The sequence below is a fragment of the Mya arenaria genome, chromosome 17 (genome assembly GCF_026914265.1).
Source record: "Mya arenaria isolate MELC-2E11 chromosome 17, ASM2691426v1".
Classification (NCBI taxonomy): domain Eukaryota; kingdom Metazoa; phylum Mollusca; class Bivalvia; order Myida; family Myidae; genus Mya; species Mya arenaria.
In genome coordinates this window covers 1,015,326-1,040,807 of record NC_069138.1, presented here as the reverse complement: position 1 = coordinate 1,040,807, position 25,482 = coordinate 1,015,326, and the positions used below count along the sequence as shown (strand labels likewise).

At 32.9% G+C, this 25,482-nt stretch overlaps 1 protein-coding gene across 1 annotated transcript; it reads right to left on the bottom strand.

The window, feature by feature from the left end:
• Positions 1-7,381: 7,381 nt before the first annotated feature.
• On the bottom strand, positions 7,382-21,321 carry LOC128224300 (low-density lipoprotein receptor-related protein 1B-like). Its single transcript, XM_052934112.1, has 8 exons — positions 21,201-21,321; positions 19,902-20,018; positions 12,886-13,017; positions 11,571-11,819; positions 11,144-11,263; positions 9,989-10,120; positions 7,969-8,142; positions 7,382-7,431 (listed from the first exon to the last, which is right to left on the bottom strand). The coding sequence occupies exons 1-8, from the start codon at positions 21,259-21,261 to the stop codon at positions 7,382-7,384; spliced, it is 1,035 nt and encodes a 344-aa protein (XP_052790072.1). The 5' UTR covers positions 21,262-21,321.
• Positions 21,322-25,482: the final 4,161 nt, after the last annotated feature.

Below are 25,482 nucleotides of genomic sequence, written 5' to 3'. Positions count from 1 at the left end.
ACAGTAGAAACATCTGTAATGAAACATATACGTTGTTTCTTTTTGCAAAATTTGTTCTCTTCTTTTATTTTAAACCTGTGATTGCCAATAAACCGACACCTAATATATACAGATATTGAAAATGATTTTATCAAGTTCAGATCTTTTATCTTTTCATTGAAAGTTTCTTCTGCCCTTTCATATTTTCGTCCACTTTCTTCTTTAATTTCGGAAAAACATTGTTCCTCCTTCCATACTGGTCAATAGCGTTTAATAATATGTTTCAACCCTGTGTTACGAATTCTGTTTTTAGATCTACTGCAGCCTGTCTTGCAATATCCTCTTTCCCTTCTGTCAATCTTGTTTTGTTAGTTTAATCTTTGTTTAAGATTATCGTTTTCCTTTTCTGTTTCAAATACTCGTGTTCCGAGATTGTCGATGTTTACTTCGAAACATATATGGGACTTCCTCTTTGACAATTTTGTTTTGCGGCATTATTTAATTTTAATATTTATTATTAGAAGGGCCTTCTGTATTTGGCGTATGTTACAATTTCAAAATTGATAACATTTGCAAGTAAATTTCAAATTTCATCCTCGGAATTCTCGGTTGTTTGAAATTCTTTTGATATTGGAGCACTTAAATGAGTATTTGTACGTCCCTTTTTCTGTGTCTGTTTGGTTGCCCTGTGTTTTCCAATGACACTATCTTCTGTTTTTCAAAACACTGCTAAAGCTACTTTTACTACCCCTTTTTCTTTTGTCACTTGTTTCCATGCTTTACATTCTTGCGCAGTGTATACTTGTAGTCAAGGGCCGTGGGTGGATATATTGTATTGCACGACGAACCTATACTGACTTATAGATATATCATCACAATACAGTGTAACTGGTTTAAGCACCTACGCTCAAATAACTGATCTAGGCATGCCAATACAAGGTCTTTATAAAGCAGTAAGTATACTTCTTGAAATGCAAATATGCTAGTTTGATGATTTACTTACATTAATTGTAAAAAAAACACTAATTTTTCATTTTTCAAACACTATTATTTAAAAAAATTCATATATACAAAAAATGTAAACATGCCACACAAGAATCATTATTTCATCATTCCTAGATTGCAAATTGCGAACTGCAGGATTCAGCAACAGAGCTAAACAATGCAAAGGCTATCTGATGAGGTGTTCATTCAAATGTCTTTGTCAGCAACAGAGCTAAATCTCTACTATGCAAATGCTCTGATATGAGGTATACATACAATATTTTTTTGTAAAAAACACACAGATATTGCTCTACCATGCAAAGGCTCCTGCATTTGCAACACTAAACGCCCCTGTTAATGGTCGGAAAAGATTATCGTTTTTATTTGAGTTTAAATAATAAAAATATTTGCACGTATGATTCTTGAAAAGAAATCATGAACACATGCTATCAGGAAAAATAGATGGATGCGTTTAAAATTAACTGCATGATATTTCAGCAAGCCTCTAAGATTTATCTGTAACGCGTTATTCTTATTTCTTGGGTCACTGTGAGAAACATCAACGTTGACCTCGTTTCCATAAACTATCAAACACGAGGGTCAGCTGCTGGATACATTCTTTCAGTGCATCATTAGGAATAAACAGTATTTTTTTGTCTGGATCGTTTAATTAACAATTAACAACGAGTCTAGACTTTTATATATAAAAGGTGCTCAATGACTTCTCCGTAAAAACAGTTTGTATATGTTTCATGATGAAATGCCTTCATGAATGTAAGTGAAAATTAAAAATTAAATAAAAACATCCAGAAAAAAAATCAGCAGAAAATAGCATCTAGCAGTATTAAATTTTTAGGGTCAGATAATGTCATACATTTCCTCTTCTAGATATAATTTTGACAGCTCCTGCACGAAAACTGTTGACTGCCCCCGTAGCAATAGTTCGCGAGAGTGCTCTCCCGTGGATAAGAAGGGTACCAGCCTTTGGTTTCCATTCCTATCTAATGTTGCTGTTGCAGGATACCAGTATTTACTGGTTCCCTTCTAATTCCATTCTGTTATTTGCGTTTGTCTAGATGCATTCGTCTATCGACTATATGCTTATTGACAAATGCATACTGATATTGATGAATATTTATTTAGCTTCCTATGATCTTATTACAGTATATAAGTACTATTAGTTATAAAGTATTTATAGTTAAGTTGAAGTTTTGTACACACTTTAGTTATTAAGTTATTTAAACTTTATTGTAAGAACTTAATACATGTCATTTGTCGTTTAGACGTGAACACTAAGCAATAAAGTGAAGGCAACTTAAAGTTGTAAGCATAGACAAATGCAATTGTCAATAACAAATAGGCACGAAGCAGTAGCACGAAGACATCTGCCATTTAGACGAATGCACTTGCAATTTAAAATAAGAAATGTCATAAAGCAGCATGCATTTACTGGCAGATAATCCCTTCCATAAATAAACCTTCCAAACTACATGTGGCCTTCAATTGTTTTTTAAATGGCATGCGATATCAATGCCATTATAAATAGTTTGACATGCATGGGTCATTTGTCTATCACAGTTATAGCTCGATAATGCTACTTTATTGTCGTTTCATTTTAAATAGGTTTATACTCAGATTTTGGTCTGCAGTCGATTGAATAGAACGTGAAAAAATATACCACATATTGTCTTTTGCATAGAATTTGATTGTTAATTGCAACTTTTGGATTAATTTTGACATATCAATATCTATTTTATACCTTACTTTGAAAAAAAGTGTTATCCAGTTTTATACAATTGACTATTATTTGTCGATTTTATTGATGCATATTATAATGAATGGAGAGAAAGCTATAAGTACACGTCCATACCTACAGGTTTGGCGAAATATTGAGCCGGAGTTTTTGAATGAAGTATTAATAAGAGGTAATACGAAGTTTCATAAAAGTGTATATTGTTCATCTATGTGCCGTGAAATTTAACGTAATATTGACTTGATCGCACTGCACTTTATCTTTCCTAAATTATCACTGATCATAAATAAAAATATCCGTAAACGGAACTCGGTTGCTTTGTTGAAGTGTTAGTTTTGATTAGTTCAAAATACACTGCCCCAAAAATAAAAAAGGTGCTTTTCGGACAAAAGTATCTTGAAAAAAGTATTAAAAACATATTCTGATATGCTGACCAAACATACGTAACCAAGACATACAGTTTGGTGGGACCATTAAGGGCAATATACTTGCTCCGACACCATACAATGTGACGTCTCTAGCGAAAAAATGTCAAAGAAGAACTGGTATTTCATGTATACAAGGAGTGGGCATCTTATGCAGAAAATTAAATTAAATAATTGTGGAAAGTTTCTCCAATTAAGTTTTACAAATTCTTGTAACGTACTTTGGTAATCCTATCAAAATTTCGTGTTTTTTTATTAACGTGAATATCTCTACAGGTCTCATTTTCGCAGATGATGTCACATATCAAGCAGCAGCAATGTGATAAATACTTCATAGCCGTTGATCTGCACCTTTTTCGAACCAACAAAATTCTTAATCGAATACAATAAATTACGAATAAGTACATACACTTTTAGGTTTTGCATGATATTGAGACAAATGTGCATATTTGGTCAGTAATTGTAAATTCATCATGCTTATATCTCATGGACTTAAAGTTTTTGTTTCTTTTTCATTGTCTTTTTGAAAACTTGTTCTTTTCAGTAATGAGACTGTACATTCAGTAAATGTACTGCAGAATGAGTTTGACATAAAGCTTAGTAGGTATGTTGCTCAGTAGAGTTGTTTTTGATTAAAATTTGATACAGTTGTTTGTTTTGCACTATATAAAAGACAACGTTTCATAATGTATGAGATGTATCATAAACATTAGTTTCCTCTTTAGACAGGCAGTGAGAGTGAATCGATATTCCATCCTTTCTTTAACAGTAAATGAATTTGATAAACCCTTGCAGCTTTAAATAAATTCAAAAACATAAACAACTTTGGATATGATATAAATATGTGTATGTAGTAATCACTTATGTCATGCAGCAAAACAAACCATTATGTGACACAAACTTGACAAGTTATACAGCGAGATTTCAGGAGCGGATATTATACGAACGGAGGGAAACAATAATATGTTGATATTGATTTGAGATTCAATTTATACACATTCGCAACATGGATCTGTCACACAGTGACAACAGAGATATTCAAAATTTTACAGAAATATCAGTCGTATGTGTTATTGAAATGGCCGAAACCTACACAAGAACTATGTATCAATACACTCTTTACGGAATTTCAAGTTCAACTGAAGTTATAACTGCAAAACAACCGTACTGTGATGAGCTTGATGCTAATGGAGACATGCTATGTTTTGGTAAACCAGTATTTTCAAAGCTCAACAAAGGACGCAGCTCTCAGAGAAACATCAAAAAAGAAAAAAAAATCATATAGAAAAAATATATACGTATTTTACAACATCAGCCAACTGAACACTGTTATTTCCGTAAATAGTAGGACACTGGAACCATTGAATGTAATTAAGTATATTTATACGTACCATGCCTCTCAAGTTCAAAGCCACACGCAATCAATGGTTAGTCAACAATCAGTTACGATCAAAAGCAGATGGATTATTGTGTATCCAATGAACATAGACCCGGAACTTAAGTCGGAGCTAAAGGCATCTGCAAATGATATATTTAAAAATCCGGACCAAACAAAGTTTGTGATCGAAAGTATTTATTTAGGAGACGATTAAAAATAAGCTCAGCCATGGAAATCAATCCATTGGAATAGAAAATGATCCTTTGACAGTTGCCCACATTAATGTTTCACAAGCAGGAATCTGTTTAACGATCAAACAGTATGTAGTCATGTTTCGGATATTTTAACGTTTGATATTAAGTCATTTCGAGCCTTGTCGGAGGAGTTGGTTGACTCAATGGAGGGTACATATGCTGATTTTATCAAATTGAAAAACGATCGCTTCTTCCAATTTAACGTACTCTTTTATGGGATGGCATTAAAGGAAGTGATCTCCAGAACAATATCAACATAATATGTTACATTCAACGAAACATCTGCGACGCTGTATGTGAGAAAGGATGTTGTCGAAAGTATTAAACTAAAGGCTTTTACCAATATTGCAAGGTTTTAAGACATTTTATTATGGACACATACAACAGTAGATGCTCCGAACTATTTTATCAGGGGACAAATTTGAACTGGCATTTCTTAGAGGAGGGCCTGTAACGAGAGATTATTGCTGGAAACATGGTATCAATTAATGAGTTAACATGCAGAAAAAAACAAAATCTTGTTTCAGCCTTTACATATGGATATAAAACCATTGACCCATTTGTCAAACAAAAGCATTGGGATGAAATGGCTATCAACCTTGACGCAAATAACAGCCAGCCAGAAACAATGTGGCGGTTCAAACAACTGATCCAAAAGGACTAATTTAAAATATCGTGATAAATTTGTCTGGGTGGATAAAGCGACATTTCATTCGAGAAAAAAGGATCAGCAATATGTAACACCTTTCTTTAAGTCTCAGTCCGATGATCCTCAATATATTAACGAGAACGGATGTGAGACAGCAGCTACGATTCATGTTTACCCTGCCCCTGATGGTTGCCCAAAGGAGGTAGAGTTGCAGTTAACTCTAACCATTACTGAAAATGGTCCCCTAATTGAAGTCATCAATTTAAAATCAGAAAAAACACAGCGCTGAACTAATCGACTCATTATTCGATACCATATTGTGTTGCTGGATCCAAGTATTTCGGCGTTGATGGGTGCAATGTCAATAGGAGTTAACAATCAATTTTCAAGATTCACATATGGGATCAGAATTAATCCTCCTTTTATTGAGGGTAACCACCCAAACAGTTTGAAGAGAGTCAGAAATAACAAAGCTGTTTGTAGCGGTGTGTTCCTGAAGCTGATAGAAAAGGGTCAGCTATTGCAAAATAAACACATCTTTTTAATCGGAAAGCTGAAACAAAATTGAAAAAGCACTATGTGGATTTCTTACAGGTTTGTACTATATTGTTGCTCATTTTCACAAATGTGATAGTATTAGTTGGTGAAATAATGAACGAGATGTCGCAAAAAACATTGTTTACAGGTTTGATGTTGTGTTTAACGTTTTAGTCCCTCTTTGGTATTTTCAGTAATGTCGTTGTTGAACACAGAAATGACTGCGAATTTAGTGTCAGCGCATTCGGCAGTCCAAAATTAGTGGTTTTGTTATATGAAATTTAAACATCCATTTCATGTGCATAAACAGGTCATTGGTGACTGTAATAAGGGTTATATTATCTGGTTTTCTAAGGTTTAGAACTGTTAAATGATTATGATTTTGCATATGTATTTAATAACCCAAATATTGTACATGGCAATGAATTTATGAACGAATTTAAATGTGGAATCATAGACACATTTAAACAAGAGTGGTTTGGAAATATTAGTAATAGTTCTGTTTGGGATATGTTTTACATTTTTAAAATTTCCTTTGACTACGAAACATATTGAAATTTAGTTCCAAAGAATTAACGTTTATACTTTGTTAAATTGCACCCCGTTAAAATACGAACAGGACGATATGCACGTTATAATATATCTGGTAACGAACCATATTGTTTATGTTGTAACAGCAGGGACATAGAGGATGTATATCACCTCATATGAATATGTCGATGTTTACGGTTTACTATGATACTCATCCTGTATTCAAATTCCATCAACTATTGACATCGTGTGATAAAAAGAAAGTTAATAATACAACATAATATAGTAGTTTCCCTCACTTCTAATGTTAACATTACAATTGTTTTGTATTCAATTTACATAAACTTGTTTTCATTTATTTATACTATTATGAAATATTATGTATTTAAGTTTAGAATTGTGACATGTTTATATATATCACGTTATGAATATCGACGATGTACTATTGTATAAGTCGAATAAACTGTCTGTTCTGTTATGTTCTGTTCTGCTGAAAGACCGTAGGTGTAACAGGCGTGATTTTACATTTATACATTTCTGTTTACAGGCAATACCAATGGAACCCAAACACTTTTGAGTGGCCCAAAACTGTGACCGGTAAGTGCCTGTCATTACCTCAACATATATAATGTAAGATGATGAACTTTTAATCAAATAGCTAGTGTAAAGTTTATTTAACTAAGATGAATTATTGAGTACTTAACACAATGAGAATCCAATAATAATAATAATAATAATAATAATAATAATAATAATAATAATAATAATAATAACAATATGTCATCATGTTTAACAAAAATAGATTGACGATATATTGAGAGAAGCGCCATTTTAGTCGCGCAAATGGAAGGACGAATTACCAACGTCGGCCCATATCAATGAATTTTTATCCTACCTTTCTTTCTTGGCCTTTTGTTGTCTATGCGAAAAACAGAGTCTACCTATCGGGTGAAAGTGAAAATTTAATACAAAAAACAACATGTTTTAATAACTTTAGTTTTGTATGCAAGTGTAACTAAAACTGTGCTTATTCGTGAAAATAGTTCAATATACCTGTGTACATTACAGTACGAAATTGTAATTTGAAAGCAATATCTTAGTACTTCTTCACGCGTTCTTTGAGGAAAGAAAGATGATACGTTAATTGTCGGTGTAATGATATAAAACTAACAATACTTAAAACAAAATTGTTATTTTCTTAACAAGGATGGTTGAGAAATTTGAGTTCCATGTGCGGAAGTTTTGGTCATGAATGGTGAAAAGCGGTTTACACGAAAGAGTTTGTGCATCCAATCTCTGCAATTACAGGTATGTGTCCATTCATTTTGTGTTATCATTCGAACAAATCAGGTTTAACTGGCTAGAGATCACGGTTTATCATACCTTCTTATTACTCATACGTATTTATATAATAACAAAATATATATCCAAAACCAATTACACCATCACAGACCGATACTAACGCATATGATTTATACCTGTCCGTTTGCAACACAATAGTCCAACAAAAACAACTAGACATAACCCAAGACTGCAACCCACAGCCGGTAAAATAACAAGAAGATAAATATTCGATCTCTCATTGTTGGTTTGAATTATTGCCGAAACAGTTGTTACTTTCGAATTATTGCTGGTTTGCTCATCTGCAGACACTATAAATGATAAGACATATGTAAAGTATTAGTTTAAATAACAACATTATCCTTGATGAATAGTGGTACGCTTCCAAACATATAAAAGGTAATAACAACTACCAATCAACAATAATACAATGAAAAATACAGCGACAAGCCCAGTAATCAAAAACTCAAAAACAAACCCTATGTATGGGCATAAGTCAAGGGCATAAACTATAGACACAAATATATCAACATAATATACACCTACAAAAACAAACCCTATGTATGGGCATAAGTCAAGGGCATAAACTATAGACACAAACATATTAACATAATATACACCTACAAAAACAAACCCTATGTATGGGCATAAGTCAAGGGCATAAACTATAGACACAAATATATCAACATAATATACACCTACAAAAACAAACCCTATGTATGGGCATAAGTCAAGGGGATAAACTATAGACCCAAATATATCAACATAATATACACATACAAAAACAAACCCTATGTATTGGCATAAGTCAAGGGCATAAACTATAGACGCAAACATATCAACATAATATACACCTACAAAAACAAACCCTATGTATGGGCATAAGTCAAGGGCATAAACTATAGACACAAACATATCAACATAATATACACCTACAAAAACAAACCCTATGTATGGGCATAAGTCAAGGGCATAAACTATAGACACAAACATATCAACATAATATACACCTACAAAAACAAACCCTATGTATGGGCATAAGTCAAGGGCATAAACTATAGACAAAAACATATCAACATACTATACACCTACAAAAACAAACCCTATGTATGGGCATAAGTCAAGGGCATAAACTATAGACACAAACATATCAACATAATATACACCTACAAAAACAAACCCTATGTATGGGCATAAGTCAAGGGCATAAACTATAGACACAAACATATCAACATAATATACACCTACAAAAACAAACCCTATGTATGGGCATATGTCAAGGGCATAAACTATAGACACAAACATATCAACATACTATACACCTACAAAAACAAACCCTATGTATGGGCATAAGTCAAGGGCATAAACTATAGACACAAACATATCAACATAATATACACCTACAAAAACAAACCCTATGTATGGGCATAAGTCAAGGGCATAAACTATAGACACAAACATATCAACATAATATACACCTACAAAAACAAACCCTATGTATGGGCATATGTCAAGGGCATAAACTATAGACACAAACATATTAACATAATATACACCTACAAAAACAAACCTACATCAGAAACAAAAGTTGCTTAAAAGACAAAGATACAAGATATTCTTCGTCGATTTTGTAGCAGTAACTAAATAATTTACTTATAAAAAAGATTTTACTGTACTATCGTTATTATTTAAAATTCTACAACATTGTTTTTTTTACAATCTTGAATGAAAATATGTCAAAAAAGTAGGACAAAGATCTGTTAAAATCGGACAAAAATGAATAATAAAAAGCTTTTCTCAAAAAGACAAGTAAAAGTTTTGACGTTGTCTAGCATATTGCCAATTGAAGCTAAAGACAAACATTATCTATGCTTCAAAGTAAGAAAATCAGAGCAATACTAATAACAAATGTAAGTGCTTAAAATGTCAATAAATGTCGAAGCATGGAGCTTAGATCCAAAGATAAAAATCTTTAAGACGTTATTTTTCAAACACTAGAAGACAAGTATCATGTAAAACAGTACCGTAATAATTTCGGTTCAAATGCGTATTTAAAAAGGTTATTAAGTCGATGAAGGACGCACTATGACACCAAGGCTATGACAATACCTCGATTCTTTTTTCCAAAAAAAGACAAGCTAAAATGAAACTACTCACTGCTGTTCGTATAATTACATCCCCGTCTGTCGCCTACCAAAGAAAACCCCTCTGCACACGTGCAAAAGTACGTCCCCTGTGCATTTTGGCAGAAATGCGCGCACGGAAACTCTGTCGAACACTCGTCCACGTCTGAAATGACCGATTAATACATACATTATTCATCTAAAGGTTTCTAATCTAATACCATTTGTATCATTATCCTTGGACAAACTCAACAGTTTCCCTTTAGTTAGTTCTTTATTGACATTCGGCTCGCTATTTGAAATTGAAAATGCTGTGAATAGAGTTATGGTTCTTCTACACAGCTTTTACATTGTGATTTACCATTGTATGAAGTTTAATCAAATTCCATCAAGTCGTTATCATATTATTCTCCGGGTTATGTCAGGTTATGCTACGGATAAGCAAAAATAATGTCAAAGGGCAATTACTCTGAAATTAGCTTCAATCGAGTTATAGTTCCAGTACAATTCACTTCCTCTTATTGTACTTTACCATTGTATGAAGTTTCTTTTATTCAGTCTGGTTGCTTTCAAGTTATGCCCCGGACAAGAAAATGCAACAAAGGGTAATAAGACTGTTATCAGCTTGAATGGATTTAAGGTTCTTGTACACTGTACTTTCTTTCAGTGTACATTACGGTTATATAAAGTTAATTAAAATTCAATTCATGAGTGTTCAAGACGTGCCCCGGACAATAAAAAATGTTACATGGGGAATTGCTCTGCAATTGGCGAACATAGATTTATGGTTCTTGTTCATTGCGCTTTCTCTCTTTGTTGTTGAGCATTGTATGAAGTTTCCACAATGTCCAGCCAGTAGTTTTCATGTTATGCTTCGGACAAGAAAATAAAATAAAAAGGCAACAACTATGTAATTAGCTGAACTAGAGTTACTTTTCCTGTACACTGCATTTTCTCTCATTGTGCCTAACCATTGTATGGAGTTTATTTCAATTCCAACCCGTAGTTTTCAAGTTTGCTCCGGACATGGAACATTGCAACGGACCGAACAATCGACCAATCGACTGATTCTTGGCTAAGAAAGGTTGGGATTTTCGTTGAAATTTCTAGTAAAATTTTTCGTAAAGATTACACACTAAAGTGAAAAATCAAATAGGCGAGAAAAAAACTATTAGTATTTTAATAGAACCTTGACAGGTTTTGCCATCCGTTTTCAGACTGTAACCATGGTAACAGGAGCACTCGTATCCCATCTTCTTGTCTGTACAAATCTGACTACATGGTTTGAACATTCGACATTCATCAGCATCTGTAAGGGACACAACCTATATACGATATATTGATATAATTTCCTAAGGGTATTTCTGTATGATTATTTTGCTTTTGGTCAATATTAAAAAGTCTTAAATTCATTGCATCCCTTCTTCACTTCCAATCTGATTATGTTGCTATGTTTGTAGTCCATTACTCAATTTTTAAGTCAGAACTGACCTTTGAATTGACAAGGAAAAGGCCCGACAATAACTAACCTTGTTCCTCTAAACAGTGTTTATTTTTGATTTTTTGACTACTGGGATCTCCGTATTTTCATTGTATTATTAACAAGTAGTACTCACTGCAACTCGTGTCCTCATCCGTTCCATCAAAACAGTCCCGTATCCCATTACACACGTGACTCTTGTCAATACAGATACCGTTTAGACATTGGAACTGGTGATCAACACACGTGATCCCTGCACACGTGAGCCCTGAGATGTCAGGCACGTATTCCAAGCACGTAAAACCTTCACACAGCTGCTCCTGCGTCAAGCATGAGCCGTTTAAACATTCGATCATGGGGTCGCCACAGTATGTGTGCCTTGGTACTGAAAATACCACATCAAGGATAATTTATATAACTTCTCTCATTTAAATTATTTTTTTTTCTTGATCAAGCTGTCAGAAAACTACATGTTTATATCAAGTTATAAAGTAATACTCCATAAGCCGGAACGAAAAGCATGTCAGAGGGTCAACATATTATTTACAATTCGTTTCTACATAACATAACCATTACATCCCCTCTTAACTGCATAGTTCAATACCAACTATCCACTACATCCTCTCCAAACCCTATGTTCCTATATCACATATCCACAACTTCCCCTACAAACCCAATGTTCCGATATCACATATCCACTACTTCCCCTCCAAACCCAATGTTCCTATATCACATATCCACAACTTCCCCTTCAAACCCCATGTTCCTTTATCACATATCCACTACTTCCCATCTAAGCCAAATGTTCCTATATCACATATCCACTACTTCCCCTGCAAACCCCATGTTCCTATATCACATATCCACTATCTCCCCTCCCGACCCCATGTTTTATATAACATGTCCACTACATCCCCTCCCAACCCCATATTCCTATATCTCATATCCTATACATCCCCTCCAAATCCCATGTTCCAATATCACATATCCACTACATCACCTCTAAACCCCATGTTCTAATATCACATATCCACTATCTCCCCCTTGTTTTACTAATTTAAAAATGCTGTAAGTGGGAATGTAAAGTCATAGTTTTCTATGACTAAAATAAGAATGGCGAAGTCAATGGTGAAATGAGTTCTTCGTCACATGATCCTTTTAAGGTAGTTTGAAAAAACTTTTGAGTGTAAACAATCTTGATATCTTGATGCCGTTAACAGATAATTCAAAATTATTAGTGTATTATTAAAGTCGTATTAGTGGTTTTCTATAGCAGTGGGCCAAGCTGTATGGTAATACCTTCAACGGTTTATAAGTAATAGCCCAAGGTTTATTTTATGGACAAATGTTGTAGGTCTTGCATGTCATCATTGACAATAAAGGCGACACCAAAGCTATAACCTTTGAAAAATAAAATTGATGAGATGAAACAGCCGTATATGCAAACTCACCACATTCTTGTTGCGGACTCTCATCTGAGCCATCAAAGCAATCGAAATCCGAGTCACACACCCACAGTTTGGAAATACACGGACCCGTACCATTACCGCACGCGAAATAGTTTGCGCCGCACTGATAATTTTCTAAAATTACATAATGAATGGGCTAATGAAAATTATTTGAGTTTCATTTCTTAATATAAAAACACCATTTAAAGGTATTTAACAAGTCACCAAAGCAAATATTGTCGAGCTCATTTTGCAGATGAATGTAAGTTACTCTATTGGATAATGCAGCAATCTATCTAATCCTAGAATTGGTCAACTGATTGTTTGAGTGACAAAGAGTAACTGTTCAATTTCATCATTGAAACTAGAGCTATCAGAGAAGTGCAAACTATCCCCACACGCCGCCTTGACACATGTTCTCATTGACTAAGGCTAGTATTGAACTAATACTTATAATATATGGTTTACGCTTATATCGGATTTGCCACAGCAACAATCTGAAATTAGGAATGAAACAATAAAGTTTACAACTCACCTAAAAATAATTAGAAATAATGAAACAAAAAAATACAAAAATGGAATACAAAGATAAGAAACAAAACTCAATACGAATTACAAAGATGAAATTTACCAAATATCTGGAATTATCATAGCTAAAAAACAAAAACTAGATGAAATTACACATACACAACCAAACGGTATATTATCAAGAGCTAAATCTAATTAAGTTGAGAAATTATGTTGAACAAAACCAACATAACACGAATTTTTTGCCAACCTTAAGAAAAGAAACACTGAAGGAAAATCAATAAATACACTAAAGCACGGTGCATATCCATATCGGTACCCTCTTTGCGAAATCTACTGAAACGGTACCCTCTTTGCACATGCACAGGTTTTTCTCTGCTGAAAACAAATCGGCGATGGACAACAAGCCAGTAAATGTTCATTTAACTGATGAAAGGAGGTATGTCATGTGTAAAAGAAGTATACCACGGAACACTAGAATGTTATAGCTATGTCTTTTTTAGTAAGTCGCCCATTTTTTAATTACTGCAACTCCACAATAAGCGATATGTCTTGCCTCGCCCACCGCCTCTGCATGTTCTGCGGGCTTAAATGAACCACTGGTTTGATTATGCACACACCAAACATATTACATGCATTCAGTTATATATCATATTCATACAAAGTCTAAAATATGTGGTAAATTCATAAAAACACCCTACTTTCGGTTTTGCAGCGGCACGGGTTACCTCTTTGCTATTGATTTTTTTTAGCACAGGTACCCTCTCTCTCTTTTTTAAAGCACGAGTACCCTCGTAGCACTGTAGGACCTTATTATTTCCAGATTCCTATTTCTTCACCATTTTAAACGAAACAAGGCGCCGCTTACAGAACCCCGCCTTCGGTCGTTCACCGGTGTTTGATTGAGAGTTTAGTTTCTTAAAACACTTCGACCAACCTTTTTACAATACGGCCGTCTGACGGAGCACTGTCTAAACATTATTTTGGAAACAGGTTTGTCGAAGTGTTTGATGAAACGAATTACCTTATCAAACTCCAGTAATAAAACGAAGGAGGGGCTCTTTAAGCGGCATAGATTGCCCTTTGTTTCATTTAAAATTGTGTAGTTAAGAAAAGTTATCTTTGATTTAAGGCTTCATTTGAAGCAAAATGTTGCCTTCCGACATAATATATGACGTTACTTATCACGTGGTATACACACACTGATATCAGGAACAGAACTATCTTTAAACCTATATAAAGGATCAAAATTATAAAGTCAAACATTCTCCATTGTTTATCCTCAGATTTAATATTCAATGTTATTCAATGTTAAGTAAATAAAAGTTGACCTGAAAAAGTATGTATATGAAATTCTAGAAAGAAAAACTATTATTACTTTACAAGATATGGGCGTAAAAAAACCTATTGGTTTTGAGGCGAAAATTGATCATTTTTTGATCCGATTATTTTTGTATTTGTATTATCAATCCTCATTTTTTTCTCTAAATAGGGCTGTTTCTTTTTAAATCCTCACGTTTTGCCATTTGTTTATATAGACCTACCATTTTCTCTTAAGGTAATACGATTAATTTTAGTTTAGTTTCATAACGCAATGAAGATAAAATCAGGATCATTTCATAGTTTTTAGTGAACACGGGGCCTGGGTTAAACAACCGACCTTCGTAAGCTAGCTGTGTAGCTTACTTACATGAAAATTTTCTCTAATATTAAATCTGAGGATAAACAATGAAAATGTTTGACTTTTTAATTTTGATCCTATCTATATATGTATATCGGCGTTCTGTGTCACATATTAAACGATCAACGCATAAATACGATAACAAAGTAGAAATAAATTACTTAACTCGATAACAGTGCTACGGGGGTACCCGTGCTTTAAAAAGAGAGAGAGAGGGTACCTGTGCTATAAAAAATCAATAGCAAAGAGGTAACCCGTGCCGCTGCAAGACCGAAAGTATGGTGTTTTTATGAATTTACCACATATTTTAGACTATTAATTGCCATTTGTATGATTATGATATATAACTGAATACTTGTAATATGTATGGGGTGTACATAATCAAACCAGTGGTTCATTTAAGCCCGCAGAACATGCAGAGGCGGTGGGCGAGGCAAGACATATCGATATTGTGTAGCCTAACCATTGAAGTACTTGGGGTTTACCTTTTCGTTTTTTTTTATTATTTTTTGTTTTATTGATAAGTTTCCTCAAGTTAATGCATACTTTGATAAGATTTATCTTTTGCGTTTTATCTTTATTAAGAATTGTTGGGATAAGAGTGAGGTTTGTGCACATAAACTGGTTTAAACCCCCAGTAAATTTACATTTTACTGACCGTTCCAAGGCGGTACCTAACAATTCTTGATAAACATACCAATTATTTATATATATATATATAGTATTTATGCACTGTGCTCTTTGTAGAGTTGTGTGCTGTTCTATGTTTCTTGTTTGTGAGTTTGTGTTCTATGTCTTTGGCGGTGCCCATTGCCACTAAACCGGGTTTATGTTAAAACATTTTGCTACTGAGCATGTTTCTGTAGCTTTTTGCATATATATTACTAAAAAAGACATAGCTATAACATTCTAGTGTTCCGTGGTATACTTCTTTTACACATGACATACCTCCTTTCATCAGTTAAATGAACATTTACTGGCTTATTGTCCATCGCCGATTTGTTTTCAGCAGAGAAAAACCGGTGCATGTGCAAGGAGGGTACCGTTTCAGTAGATTTCGCAAAGAGGGTACCGATATGGATATGCACCATGTGAAGGTTAAAAACGAAAAAATAACTGGTATAGAAAACAATTAAAACGAGGAAGTTAGATATCACACAAAATTATTCTCAAGAGATAAACAAATTAAACAGGAAGAATTCAAAATCCCTTACAGAGAACTAAACGAAGATGAAATACTTGCGTCTGAAAGCCTTTTGACCAGCTATGAATAAAAACCAGCTCTAAAAGGTATGCAAAAAAATAAAACCCCGGTTTCTGATGGATGAACTGCAGAATTTTATAAGACCTTTTGGAATTACATACAGCAATTTCTAATCAAATCACTTAACTACGCGTTCACTACTGGACAATTAACACAACTTCATAAGCATGTGTAAATAACACGTATACCAAAACTGAATGAGGACATTGATGAGTTAACATAACTCTACTAAACATAGATTATAAAATAGCAACCAAAGCCATAAATCGTCGAATATTTTTTTTTTATCATCAATTATAAGTCATGAACAATCTGTGTTTGTTAAGGGTAGATATATGGGAGAAAATGTATATTGTTAATGGTAATTTTTGAAATCATATATTAACTAAACAAACACAATAAACCAGGACTTTTATTTTATTATTAAGATTTTGACAGTTGAAACCACAGTCATATCCTTGAATGCGTAAACTCATTGAAGTTGAACCGGATAGTTTAAATGACATAAATGTAATTAGAATTAATGACAAAATAATACAGCAATTTTTTGTTGCCGTTCAATCAACATCTTTCAATAATTGCGACAATAAAATCCTTAGAAACACTCGTGCAAACCTTAGAAATGTTCACTAAGTGACCAGGCCTAAACCTGAACACCAATTAATCAGTTATTATTAGGTCGGGATCATTAAAAAAAACTCATATTTACAATTCTGTTATACTAAAAAACTGAAAGGACACCTAATTACGCTACTACTTTAGGAATAACATAACCAGTTTATGTGCACAAATATTGCAAAAAATATAAAAAAAAACAAGATTTTAGAAGCGTATTAAACAATAGCAACACAGAAAACGGACATTGATTGGTTAAAATACGGTTATTAAAACGATTACTTTACCTTAGCTTATGTATCCATTTACTGTATTAGCTTATCCAATTAACAAATGATAGATGCTTTAAAAACTTGAATTTTTTATTTTATGTATGATGGAAAACCGATAAAATAACAAGAAATATCCTTTACCAAAGCTATGAACACGATGGACTTATGATGACATACATAGAATTATTTTAATGCAATTGAGGCATTGTGGATAAAAAAATACATAGACCATTCAAATAATGGTGTCTGGAAAGTATTCTTTCATATGAAACTACAAAACTACGGCCATGAACTATTACTAGAATCAGATTTTGATCAAATAGTTATAAATTAAGTACACCAGATGGAACTTTCCTACACGATGTACTTAAGTATTGGTTAAAAATAAGAACCGCATATTATGAATTCAAAACTGAAATAAACGTAAGTATAATAAGAATTTGGAATAGAATAGCGATAAAACAACACGGCCACACACTATATTTTAAATAATGGTAAAAGAAAAGCACATACTTATTTGAACACATGTTCGACGTCAGAGTAATTGAGTTTTGCAGTTTTTCAAGAAATAAAACGCTTATATGACATTAATAAATACGATTTCCTAAAATATCTGACACATGTTTCCAAATTCATCTGTAAACGAAGATTAAATCCGAAAATATCAATCAAACCAGGCTTCCAAAAAATACAGATAAGATTAAAAAATCGAAGCAGACAAACAAAATTCTAAAAAAAAAATTGTGCTACAACAGAAAAACACTATCAACTCATCATCAGAAACTACATGGCATCTTATATTCCCGAACATAGAAAATATTGTCTGGAAAAAATATATATAATACAATTTATATTAGCTCAAATGTCACATCGCTACGAAGCTTTCTATATAAATTCTCGCTGAGAATAATATCCACAAATACATATGTGCACTAATGTAAAATAGTCCGAATTTATGGGAATTTTGTAACAAAAATAGCGAAACGATAGATCTCCTATTAAAGGATTGTCAGAAAGTACAACCACTATGGAATGCCTTAAATGACTATATTTATAGACGATCCATATATATTGAAATTAATCATGAAATAGCAATTTTCGGTATCCATATTAAAACTAAACACACTAATATGTTAATTTCTTGTTTCATTGCGTGCGTGTGTGTGTGTGTGCGTGCATGTTTTTTTTTTCTGAAAATATGAAACAACATAGATATGTTCTGATTTATGCTGTGATTGATATTGTTTGTAATTCAGTAATATTTAAATGTATGTCAAAATAAATGAGAAAAGAAGTCTAAAATCTTAAATTAGCAAAGGTGTTAAACTGGTTAAACTGTTAAGGTGTTAAACTGATGTTCAAGGGTACATGTTTGATCCACAAACTCAAAAATAGCCAAAATGGCAAAATATGATTCAAAGGCACATGACTGTAAGACTAATTGGCTATCGGTCACATAATATATGGGAGAAATGAATCAGATTGTTGGTGTTGTGACGATGAGGTAAGCATTGAACACAAGTGTAAGGAAAATCAATGAAGGTTTTTAACATATTTTTTTTCAAACATACGGTTTTTAATTATTTTATTCATAGTGTTTTAAGATTGCCTATTGTCTTGGTAGTCATATTTCCACAGTAGTCAGCAAAGTCTTACTTGGAATATAGTAAAAGATACATTATTTAGACTTTAATGTAAATAATATTTTTTCGGTATTTTTCCCACGTGTTACTCCTTCGAAGGTTAGCGAGAAAAGAACGTGCTGGGCTAGTCACGTGGTCAAGTAATCGGATGACCGGAGCGTTCCGCATGTTGATTTCCGGGCAACCACGTGTGTTTACCCGTATCTAGGAAGTATTTCCGAGAAATCGTAGATAAAAAGAGAAAACAATTTATTCCGTCTTAATAAATGAAATTATTTCCATATGTAAATAATTTTTATTATTTAATTGAAACATGCATTTTGTATCATGTTTCACACAGTTATGGGGAGTGGATTCTGCATGTCCTGTAGATTTGATTAACATTTTACCCAAGTCATATGAAAATCCTAGAGAACCTAGGGGTTTAGGAGATAGGGAGTGGACACAAAATCTAGCTTGCCTAGATTGTGGTTTATGCATGTCATCTCTATGTGGTGAACGTTTTAACATACGATGTATGGGTTTAAATGATACGTTGCAAGACCTTGAACAGTAAACTTGAGCCAAATTATTTCGAAATCCCACCATAAAATGACAAAGTTGTGGATGGGACAAAACAGCTGGACCAACGAACGGGACGGACGGACGGACATGACAAAGCATGTCATTTCTGCATAGTCATATCTTCACTTTGGAAAATGGGGAAATAATTAAAGATAACATCCTCACAAATACAAATCGCAAATTACTATTAACATGATACATAGTGAATTCCCCTTACAAATTGAATAGGAAATAGTATGAAATTTAAAGAAATCGCTGCCTTGAATTTGTTATGCTCCAATATCTTACATAGGAGATACCTTCAACTATGGACCTGTGTTTTTAAAATTGCTCCTGTGTATTGCTATTTTCAATGGTAAAGCTATGCATCCGAATTCTAAACTGCGCTCAATGTTTCGTAACATCACTCAAAAATCAAAACATATTTCTCAACTAGCACTTAAATAACTTACCACAATTCTTTTCGTCTGACATATCATCGCAATCTTTGGCGCCATCACAATGCCAAATTTCCTCGATACATGAACCATCGTCACAACGGAATAGGCCAGGCTGACATTCAATAGTTTCTGCACATATCGAAATTATTCTTAAAAAATAATACAAATGGTGGGCACAAGATGGTTTCAATTCCATAAAGGAATTAGAAGTACGTCGGTCTTTCACTGGGAACTGTGAACACACGTGTTCAATAAAGACAAACATATTCAAGATTTCGGGGCCATAAAAAGCCTATGGTACCAAATAATTCTAGGTTCTAATAAAAAAAAATATGCCTATAAAGGAACTCGCTCATGTTCTGGGACCAACAAGTATTTTTCCCGGTAATGCATCTGAAAACGCATTTTATAATTATTTAACTCTTTGATACAGAAATTGCTGAATAAAACAATGAAAATATTACAAATACTTTAGTTGTAACCGGGGGCGAACCCACGCCAGTACAGTCAAGAAAAAATATAGAATACTGTTGCCTTCACCACTAGCCCGCAAAAACTTATAATATATCTGATGTATATTCTAACCTTTATCGAATACATTGGAAACGTCACGTGATATATCCATCTACAAATCACGCTACAATATTTTCATGAAAAGCGTTATAAATGGTATTCATATTTGTGGTCTTCAAAGACAATATTTGAGGTTATATAAACATTTGTTGAAGGGTTCGAGCTGTCAGTATCTCAGTTTTGACACTCCAAATGATTTTGATTTTTATAAAAAAAAAATAATTATTTATTCATTTATTTATTTATTTTTATTTTTTTTATTTTTTTATTTATTTCTTTCTTTACTGGTTTGTTTGTTTATTTATTTACTGGTTTGTTAGTTTGTTTTTTGTTTGTCTCTCTGTCTGTCGGTCGGATTTTTTTTTCATTCATTCATTCATTCATTCATTCATTCATTCATTCATTCATTCATTCATTCATTCATTCATTCATTCATTCATTCATTCATTCATTCATTCATTCATTCATTCATTCATTCATTCATTCATTCATTCATTCATTCATTCATTCATTCATTCATTCATTCATTCACCCATCCATCCATTCTTTCATTCATTGGTACGTTTGTTCGTTCGTTCGTTCGTTCGTTCGTACGTTCGTTTGTCGTTCGTTCGTTCGTTCGTTCGTTCGTTCGTTCAATGAACAGATATATGATAAATAATAAATGAAATAAACACATAAATAAGTACATTAAAAATGAACAAATATGTAAATATATGAATAAAAAAGTTGTCTTACCACCAGAGCACAGTTGGAATATAGCCTGTAACAATCCTAAAGAAATTAAAACAATTGCCATCGATTTTTGAATGATCAGACTGCGTCAGTAAAATAACTATTACATTGATATAATTTAAACAAATAAGCATATGTTAAAGTATTGATACTTAAGACGAATTGTTAATTTGTTTAATAAAACGTTTCAAATGATAAATGTCAAATTTAATCTCGTGGAAATTAACAATTGCATTGTATCCTGTTATAAGTGTATAAACACTTGAATGATTAAGAAAATGCATTTATCTTCCAGTTGGAATTGTTACCGACCCTATTTTTACCTCCCGACCCAACTTTTTCACGTTTTGATCGATATGTGGATTTTTTATATCCTAATTAAATAAAATTATTTGATAGAACAAGTTCAAATTTGACCATTTTGTATTTTCTATACAATCAGAACTTGCTATGCCGTTGACATTTGGACCTCGAGAAATTCTTCGAGATAACGAACATTAAATTTAACCGAAATACAAAAATGTCTATCACTATACCCTGTACTACTACAGTTTGGAAATGAATATTATATAGCTTTAAACGACTTTTGAAGATTATATCAAGTGAATTTCGAAGCATGTGTAACATCAATCGACTTCAAACAGCAATAACAGCCGACTGCCACCATTAGCGACTGCGCTTATACATTTTTTATAAACGTGAAATTCACTTTAATCTATGGAGCGGGCTTAAACACTTGAACAGGATCCTTACATGTACTGTTTGTATTGTTTTCATCTCAACTGGCCAATGAACTTTTTTTCCACTATTGTGTACGATTTTGTGTCATTCATCCTTGTTACACTACCACTTCAGTGTATGACTACCACGTGATAAATTACGTCATAAATGCTGTGTCGGAAGGCAACATTTTGCTTCAAATGAAAACAACTTTAAAACAAAGATAATTTTTCATTTTTTTCACGATTTTAAATGAAACAAAGGGCAGTCTATGCCGCTCAAATAGCCACGCCTTCGTTTAATAACCGGAGTTTGATTAGGTGATTAGTTTCCTCAAACACTTCGACAAACCTGTTACCAAAATACTGTTTTGACAGTGCTCCATCAGGCGGTTGTTTTGTGAAAAAAGTGTCGAAGTGTTTTAAGACATTAAACTCTTAATCAAACTCTGGTAAATGACAGAAACTTAGAAACTCTAGTTCTACCCCCGCTCAACCATGGATAATAAGTCATAGCTTCATATTGGATGTAATTGTGATCCGATTCGGATGCTCAACGGTCGAGTTTCGGACTTAATTCAGGTTAGATTTTGTTCCGAAAATGATCAAATAAAGGATAATATTAAGTGGGTTCATTATGACGCTTAGAGTTGGGCAACGTCTGTCGTTGGATTTATTTCCGAAAAAAAGGACGTATAAAACAACTTTAAAGAGTACGATTTGTGTGGTAGGCTCATATTTATGATCAGTTTACGATTTGTGTAATAGGAACATAATAAAACTATTTATGATCAGTTTACGATAAATGTGATAGGCTCATATTTATGATCAGTTTACTATTAATGTCATAGGCACATATATATGATCAGTTTATGATTAATGTGATAGGCTCATAATAAGGATCAGTTTACGATTTATGTTAGAGTCTCAAATTTATGATGAGTTTACACCTGATTTGACAGGCTCATATTTATGATCAGTTTACTCTTAATTTGACAGCCTCATATTCATGATCAGTATACGATTAGTGTGATGGACTCATAATTTATGATAAGTTTACGATTAATGTGATAGGCTCATTATTATGATCAATCAATATACGATTAATATGATGGGCTTATATATATGATCAGTTTGCGATTAATGTGATAGGCTCTTAATTATGATCAGTTTACGATTTATGTTAGAGTTTCATATTTATGATCAGTTTACGATTACTGTGATACGCTCATAATTATGATCAGTTCACGATTAATGTGATAGGCTCATTTTTATGATCAGTTTACGATTAATGTGATAGGCTCATATTTATGATCAGTTTATGATTAATGTGATAGGCTGATAATTATTATCAGCTTACGAGTAATGTGATAGGCTCATATTTATGATCAGTTTACGATTAATGTGATAGGCTCATATTTATGATCAGTTTATGATTAATGTGATAGGCTTATAATTATTATCAGCTTACGATAATGTGATAGGCTGATAATTATGGTCAGTTTACGATTAACGTAATAGGCTCATAATTATGATCAGTTTACGATTAATGTGACAGGCTCATATTTATGATCAGTTTGCGATTAATGTGATATGCTCATATTTATGATCAGTTTACGATTAATGTGATAGGCTCATATTTATGATCAGTTCACGATTAATGTGGTAGGCTCATTTTTATTATCAATCAGTATGCGATTAATATGATGGGCTCATATATATGATCAGTTTGCGATTAATGTGATAGGCTCATTATTATGATCAATCAGTACACGATTAATATGATGGGCTCATATATATGATCGGTTAGCGATTAATGTGATAGGCTCATATTTATAATCAGTTTACGATTTGTGTGGTAGGCTTTTCATCGAGTGTGTGTCGATATTGTCATGTTGTTGCGTCTGACACCACCAACGTGCGTGTTCGTGTACTCCGCTTGAGTTAAGCCTAGTGTGTTTGGTCATACCCGAAGCTTGTGTGTGTATAAGCTTATTTAAACAAAAGTTTCTACAAAATCATTCGGCAGTACGGTGCAAGAAGACCGCGTAGTCAGCTCAATCGAGCAGTTAAAGCTATAAGGACTCTAGTCATGCTTTACCCATAAGAATATTGATTATTTATGCAATAATGCACTTCACTAGGAACCATTACGTTTGAGTAATACAAATAACACGTTTGGTAGTCCGGTTGTCCGGTTAGCGCAGTGGTTAGAGCACTCGCTTCTCACCTAGGCGACCCGGGTTCGATTCCCGGCTTGGGCGCATGTGAGTTTGGTTTGTGGTCACCAAGCCGGACAAGTGGGTTTCCTCCGGGTTCTCCGGTTTCCCCCACAACACAAGACCACACTCTCGCGTAAAATCGTGCCAACGAGAGTGATTAATATAATGTTGTAATAACTTGTTTCACAATCGTTGTAAAATAAATATGTTTAAACAAATAACACGTTTAAACACTACAATCATTTAATATTATTATTATTATTATTATTTATTATTATTATTATTATTATTATTATTATTATTATTATTATTATTAATATTATTATTATTATTATTATTATTATTATTATTATTATTATTATTATTATTATTATTATTTATTATTATTATTATTATTATTATTATTATTATTATTATTATAATTATTAATATTATTATTATTATTTTATACACTTCACTAGGAACCATTATGAGTTTAGTTTTACAAATAACACATCAAGTAATAATTTACATTTCGCTCCTTTCGGTATATTTAGCAACTGAAACAAAGCAAATAGGTTTTTATTTTATTCAAATATTGTATTTCTTTACTATCAGGCCTACTCTATTAACCATTTTTGCCATTGGTGTCTATTTAAAAAGTTTAACGGAGAAAACATTTCACAAAAATCACATCAACGTCTTTACCAATACATTTGTCAGTGATAATTATCTAAATTAAGCAAACTACAATCAAGGTTTTTAACATGAATGTACAATATTGCGAAATAATATTCAAAAAGTAATGTATTAAAACATCAATCAAGTAAAGCGATATAATGTTCATGAAATATTACGAAATACTATGCATGAAATATTGCTCAATGATATCCATGAAACATAAAATGTTTTTGTAAGATTAACCAGAAGACAACCAATCCATTTATCTTAGTGTGTACACGCTATATGTGTATTTAACTGGGTCCCCGAAGTCTTCACTGAAGTCAAAAATTTCAAGATGATTTTGATCATTTATCCATAGCAAGTTATATTCAACATAAAAAGCTTTTTATATGAGATGTTGTCATAAAATAAAAACAGCAGCAATACATGTATCAGTTATGATACGCAGGAGACAATGTAGGGGTCATGTTACCTTTTTAAGACGAATTTGCCTATCTTGGAAAATTACTAAATGCATTTGGTTGATTTCTCTCTCTTTCTCTTAAGACATACTCTATTTGAATATGTCTCTGGCCCATGTACTTACCGAGATAGGGTAACACAAGAGTTCATGCTTTACATGTTTTAATTAAGTAAAACCCATATATGTACTTGGTTGCAGCCGGTATGCTTTACCTTTAG

Bases quoted from the DNA above. Each gene is read 5' to 3' on its own strand.
- LOC128224300 (XM_052934112.1), bottom strand. From the start codon at position 21,261: ATGGCAATTGTTTTAATTTCTTTAGGATTGTTACAGGCTATATTCCAA. The intron at 11,820-12,885 runs GTGAGTTTGCAT...TGGTATTTTCAG, and splicing joins GAGTCCGCAACAAGAATGTG to TACCAAGGCACACATACTGT. The intron at 8,143-9,988 runs GTGAGTAGTTTC...TATCATTTATAG, and splicing joins ATGTAATTATACGAACAGCA to TGTCTGCAGATGAGCAAACC.